Below are 6,262 nucleotides of genomic sequence, written 5' to 3'. Positions count from 1 at the left end.
ATATTTTAAGATGTAAGAATTAAGCATCTAGGTCGGTCGTTCCGAGTGAGTAGTTTTTGTAGTGTATTACTACGCAGTGTGATCAGGTTACTATCAGTTCCCACGTGCTGAGATTCTATGAACACCTGTGTTATGCATTTATGAATGTAATTTTTGTCAATGGGTCTAAGCATACAGAATGTAAATATTGTTTTGTATTCTCCGAAACTGTGCATTTTTAGCTCTGCTTATAGGACCGTTTCGTGTCGGTACCCGGTAGTTTCGGTACTTCAAAAAGAAGATTTTTCGGTACTTTTTGCAAGTCGTTTCGGTACCTGTATTTAAGTTTTTTCGGTACTTCAACAATTTTGATTATTATTTCGGTACTTCGTTTGTTAGTTAATAAATATTTCTCATTTGTTATTTATTGTTGGTTGCTTATTTAAATAACAGTACAAACTCATTTTGCGGTACCCTCACGTGACATATTAGATATGTTTTAACAAATTTTATTATATATATAAATAAACGTATATAAATGGATCAGATAACAGGCTGGGCCTATATCAATCTTCTCCATGATGGTGTAAGTATGATATTATATAAAAACATGTAATTAATAAGATATTTATATTTCAAGTTCGTGCTTATATCAAATATACATGGACTGTATCAAAACAAGCAAAGACAACTTCAGAAAATCTATTAAAGAAATATATTAGAAACATGAGCAAATCAAAAAAACAATCTGATACAAACACGTGTATTATAGCACAAGTTTGACTCCACACTTAGAGTTACTTCCCTTGAAGGTATACAACACGCAAAAAGTGGTGACGTTAATTTTAACTTGGTACCAAAATGTGTTTTCCAGAAGTACCGAAACGACTTTCAGAAGTACCGAAACGACTTCCAGAAGTACCGAAACGACCGGGAATCTAAACGACCGAGTACATAAACGGCCAAAGTGCGTTCGTTTATCGTGGAAAATGTCTGCGCCACACGTACTACCGTTTCAACGGGTATACGCGAATGTAACCATGTATTTAATTCGCTTGGAATAGCCGTATACATTCGTTTCGGTCGCGTTTCGGTTCCGATTCGGTCCGTTTCGGTGATTTGGTGAACCGTCGCCGCAATGGCGGACGTCAATTGGAGCGACGATGAGGCAATTGATGCGTTCTTCGGCAACAGCGATGATGATGATGATGATGATGATTTCGAAGGCTTCACAGAGGAGGACATTCAACACGTTCGTCGGAATATCATAGAAAATGTTCCAATGTCCGATTTCGCTCCAGAGAACGATCGGGACATTGCCGCTGACCTGGGAGCTGGGTGGAGTCGCGACGACGTTGATGTTGTCCTTGCACCTTTCACAGGTGAGCCGACCCTCAACATCGAAATGAGTGGCACTTTGCCGATAGATTTCTTCAAATTATTTGTTGATGATGCCTTTCTCATTGAACTTACAATAGAGACGAATCTGTATGCTCAAAACAAACTGAACAATCCTGACCTGAAACTGAAAGATCACAGTCGTATGAAAAAATGGCAGCCCGTTTCTATTGATGAAATGAAAGTATTTATTGCCCTGGTAATCGCGATGGAATTGGTGCAGAAAAATGACATACAGCTGTACTGGTCCAATGATGAGGCAGATGAAACACCGTTTTTCAGAAACCACATGTCCAGAGATCGTTTTTTGGCAATACTAAGTAATTTTCATCTGACCAACAATGATCTACAGGTACAGAGGGGACAGGTGGGATTCGACCCCCTTTACAAAATAAGACCATTTCTCAACATAGTTTTGGATAGGTTTTCTGATGTTTACTCACCTGAAAAAAATCTTTGCTTCGATGAGGCTACGTGTGCATGGAAAGGGAACCAACGCTTTAGAGTCTACAACCCTGCAAAGCCATCAAAGTGTGGTATCAAGCTGTACCAGGTGTGTGAGGCAAGTTCTGGATACTGTATCGGCTTTAACATATATACAGATAATACTGGAAGCTCCGCGTGTGTAGACTATGCTGACACTATACTTGGGGAGGAGAATAAGTGCTCAACTACTACACGTATAGTGCTTGGCCTCATGGCAAGATGTGGACTTTTAGACAAAGGGCATCATGTTTATATGCATAATTATTATTCGTCGCCTGAACTTTTCACAGAACTTCACCTGCAGAACACCTATGCATGTGGTACGTTACGAAAGAATCGTTTAGGTGTGCCATATGTAATAAAGAAACCTACCATGAAACTGAAACAATCGGAGACTATCTTCAGAAGAAATCAAAATCTTCTTGCTGTGAAATATCACGACAAACAAGATGTCCATATGCTGTCTACCATTCACAAGGCAACGGTCAGTGTTCTGGACAAAGTTGACTGCAACACTAACCAACAGGTAGCTAAGCCCACATGTATTGCAGATTACATTGCTGTAATGGGAGGGGTGGACTTGTCTGACCAGATCAATCACTACTCTTGCCTTCGCAAAACATCGAAGTGGTATAAGAAGCTCTTTTTCCATCTTCTGAACGTGTGCATCATCAATGCCTACATACTCTTCAAAAAGTTTGGACCAAATGATGGATGCAAGAAGGAACATCAGGCCTTTAGGATGGCTGTTTGTGAATCCCTACTCTCTGAGGCTGTGACGGCCCCTCGGCCATACGTGGAAAGGGGTAGAAAGTCTGTGGGAGTGAAACCAACACGCTTGACTGATCGTCACTTTCCGAACTACATCCCTGCTAAGCCCGGGGCAAAACGGGCACGCCCCTTACGTGAATGTTTTGCATGCAACGTAAAGAAGTCATTGAGAGAAACGTCCCAGAGGAAACAAACATCTTTCTGGTGTGAAGAGTGCAAAGTTGCACTGTGTGTACCAAAGTGCTTTCAGGTGTACCACACTATACAGAACTATAGAGGTGTTCTCTTACCTGGTGAAGAGAATTCATCACCCAGTGACTCAGAATAGATCATTTGTTCAGGACCTGTGTAAGTTAGTTTGTAGTTTCTGAGACTATGTAACACTTACTCAAACCAGGTTTCATGTAGAAAAAAGAACAAACATTGACAAAATGAGCAGAAGTAGCTTTTAATTCCCTAACGAGTTTCAGGTTAACCTGTCATTTTTAACCTGTCTATTTCCTCACATTTGTTATGAAAAAATCCCAAATATTAGTAATAAATGGAGTGAAAGAATGTATATAATTTCTATCAGATTAAAAGAAACAAAAAAATTACCTGAACTTTCCTTTATTTCTCACCTGTACAGGTAATTAATGATGAAATTCCATGTTCGTCGACAGAAATGAAAACTTGAGATGCCAAGAATGATTTTACATTTTACTTTTTTTACACCAAACAAATACTTTTCAAAATACAGTAGTTTCAAAACAGCATGTAATAATTAATAATTTCATTAAGTTATTCAGCAGTGGTGTCCCTTTACATATTGGCATATATTTTCTACATTGTAACCCACGCAATGTACATGTATAACCCCCTACATAGGTTCACTTGATTCACTATCAAGATCACATATGTCAAATGTGTTAAAATCTTTCAATGATTTTTATTAGCTCACCTAGTCCGAAGGACCAATGTGAGCTTATGCTGTGGCGTCGGGCCATCGTCCGTCGTCTGTACGTCAAGAATTTCTTCAAACGACCTCTTCTTCTTAACCACTGATTTGAATTTGACTAAACTTGATTGGAAGCATCCCAAGGTAATGGGGATTCAAAATTTTACAAATGGTGGGGCTGAAGCATTCCTAGTTAGTGGGGATTTAAAATTGTACAAATAGTGGGGCTGACCCCCCAGAGTGGTGCTGAGGGGTGGGGCCAAAAGGGGACAATCTGGCTATATTGATATAAACGACTTCTTCTCTGGAACTAAGACATGGATATCAACCATATTTGACTGGAAGCATCCCTAGGTAGTGGGGATTAAAACCTGTACAAATGGTGGGGCTGAACCCAAGGGGGATGACGGGCGGGGCCAAAAAGGGCTTTTTTGCTACATTGCTTTAAGCGACTTCTTCTCTGGATCCGGAACCAAAAGATGGATATCAACCATATTTGACTGGACGCATCCCTAGGTAGTGGGGATTAAAACTTGTACAAATGGTGGGGCTTAACCCCAGGGGGATGACGGGCGGGGCCAAAAAGGGCTATTTTGATATCCCCACCCCAAAACTATACATATGTATATACAATTGTTGGGCATAAAGAGACAAATGCTGTCATGATGTTAGAATTGACCCCGGGATCCGCCCCACCCTTGCAAACTTAACTCCTTGGTCATAACTTTTAAAAGGTTGAGATCCCAAACCCAAAACTACATATCCAAATGCTGGCCATAAAGAGACAAACGCTATCATGATATTAGAATTGACCCCATGATCTGTCCAAACCCTTGCAAACTTAACCCCTGGGTCATTACTTTGAAACTGTCGAGATCCCCACCCCAAAACTATATATCCAAATGCTGTCATGATATTAGAATTGACCCCAGGATCTGCCCCACCCTTGCAAACTTAACCCCTGGGTTATTACTTTGAAACTGTCGAGATCCCCACCCCAAAACTATATAAACAATGATTGGGCATAAAGAGACAAATGCTGTCATGATATTAGAATTGACCCCAGGATCTGCCCCACCCTTACAAACTAAACCCCTGGGTCATAACTTTGAAACAGTTGAGTTCCCAACCCGTAAACTATATAGACAATGATTGGGCATAAAGAGACAAATGCTGTTATGATATAAGAATTGACCAGGGGATCTGCCCCACCCTTGCAAACTTAACCCCTGGGTCATAACTTTGAAACGGTCAAGATCCCCACCCCAAAACTATATATCCAAATGCTGGGCATGAAGAGACAAATGCTGTCATGATATTAGAATTGACCCTGGGATCTGGCCACAACCCTAGGGACCTAGTTTCTTAGTCACAGCTTGGAAACAGTTGAGACCTCCACCCCATAACCATACATAAACTTGCTGGGCATGAACAATCTAATACAGATATGCTACAAGGTTTCGCCTTAGGGTCTAGGCCATTCCCTGGGATCTCATAAGGAGAATATTTTGCCATGATTGCTTAGATATCCAGGTGAGCGATACTGGGCTTCTTGTTTTTCTGGTTAACCGAGATGTCTACAGTCACAATATTAAGTGTGCTGGATGCTTGGTTCAATGCCCGTCAAGTTTGTTCAAATGAACAGCATTGCTTCATAAGGCGTAATACTCTTGCTTGCTATCAAGTTTGTTTAAATATATTTTATGTTTACCCACTTTGAAGGTATGAGATGTACTTTGTATTTGACAACACAACGGAATAATAGGTGATGGATACATGCCAAATAGACCACTTGCTAGGTCATCTGAGCCTAAGTTCATTATCTGTGCGAGACTGTCGTGTGTAAATGTTATACTATTACTTCTTCTCAAGAACACACGAAGATGATTTATTCAAAATAAGTTGCTACCATGCTTAGGAAATGGTGATATGAATTTGATAAAATGAGAGGATTCAGCCCTTTTTATGTATGAGACTAAAGGGCACAAAATAAAGGTAATGTTACACAAATTTTAAATTCCTCTTCTCAAGAACTACAAATTGCAGAGCTTTTCTCTTTCATATGAAGAACATTAAAACTGCTCATTTCGTTACCATTGGATCCCAAATGGAGTGGCAATTAGGGAAAATTATATAAATACTTATCAAATAGCTTTGTCATGTTTATAGATTATTTCAGTCATAATTGTTCGTGAGAATAACACCAATTATATGCAACATGCCAAATGCATCAGGGTTCTTGACCCTGAGAGAAAGGTATAGGTGGTCTCAAATAATGGGAAATACATGAAATATCTTCTTAAAAAACTACGGGTGCAAGAACTTAATCTTTCATTTATGTGTTTTGTATTCCTAATGGGGTTTCTTTAATGGGTCAAATTTTGCTATAAAGTCAAAGGTAAAATGCCATAAAACTATTTCTGAACTTTGGCAACTTACTTTATTTTCAAATTTCTAACAAACGCTAAACAGATTAGTATTAAATTCGATAAGGAGATTCCTTAATCAGCAAACAGGGATTCAAGGTTGTTCAAATGAGGGCTCAAACTGTAAGGGGACAAGAGATCAGGGCTAAAATGTGGAAAATCTCCTTCAGTACAGGTGTAGCGGTTTGATACCCAGGTGTGAAAATATCTGGGGTCATCAGGCTGATAACATGGTTTACTGGAGTACAGAAGATTGTTTTCTCAT

General features: G+C 39.6%; 1 protein-coding gene across 1 annotated transcript; it reads left to right on the top strand.

Annotated features, from left to right (window-relative positions):
- The first annotated feature begins 1,117 nt into the window (after window positions 1–1,117).
- LOC110444346 (piggyBac transposable element-derived protein 4-like) lies at window positions 1,118–2,962 on the top strand. The gene has a single exon (XM_021488733.1). The coding sequence runs from the start codon at window positions 1,118–1,120 to the stop codon at window positions 2,960–2,962; it is 1,845 nt and encodes a 614-aa protein (XP_021344408.1).
- Window positions 2,963–6,262: the final 3,300 nt, after the last annotated feature.

This window comes from Mizuhopecten yessoensis, unplaced genomic scaffold (genome assembly GCF_002113885.1).
Source record: "Mizuhopecten yessoensis strain PY_sf001 unplaced genomic scaffold, ASM211388v2 scaffold2041, whole genome shotgun sequence".
Taxonomy (NCBI): domain Eukaryota; kingdom Metazoa; phylum Mollusca; class Bivalvia; order Pectinida; family Pectinidae; genus Mizuhopecten; species Mizuhopecten yessoensis.
The sequence above is the reverse complement of the archived record's forward strand: the minus strand, read 5'-3'. Positions and strand labels throughout refer to the sequence as shown.

What these genes read in the sequence shown, in the direction of transcription:
- LOC110444346 (XM_021488733.1), top strand. Translation starts at nt 1,118, where the DNA reads ATGGCGGACGTCAATTGGAGCGACGATGAGGCAATTGATGCGTTCTTC.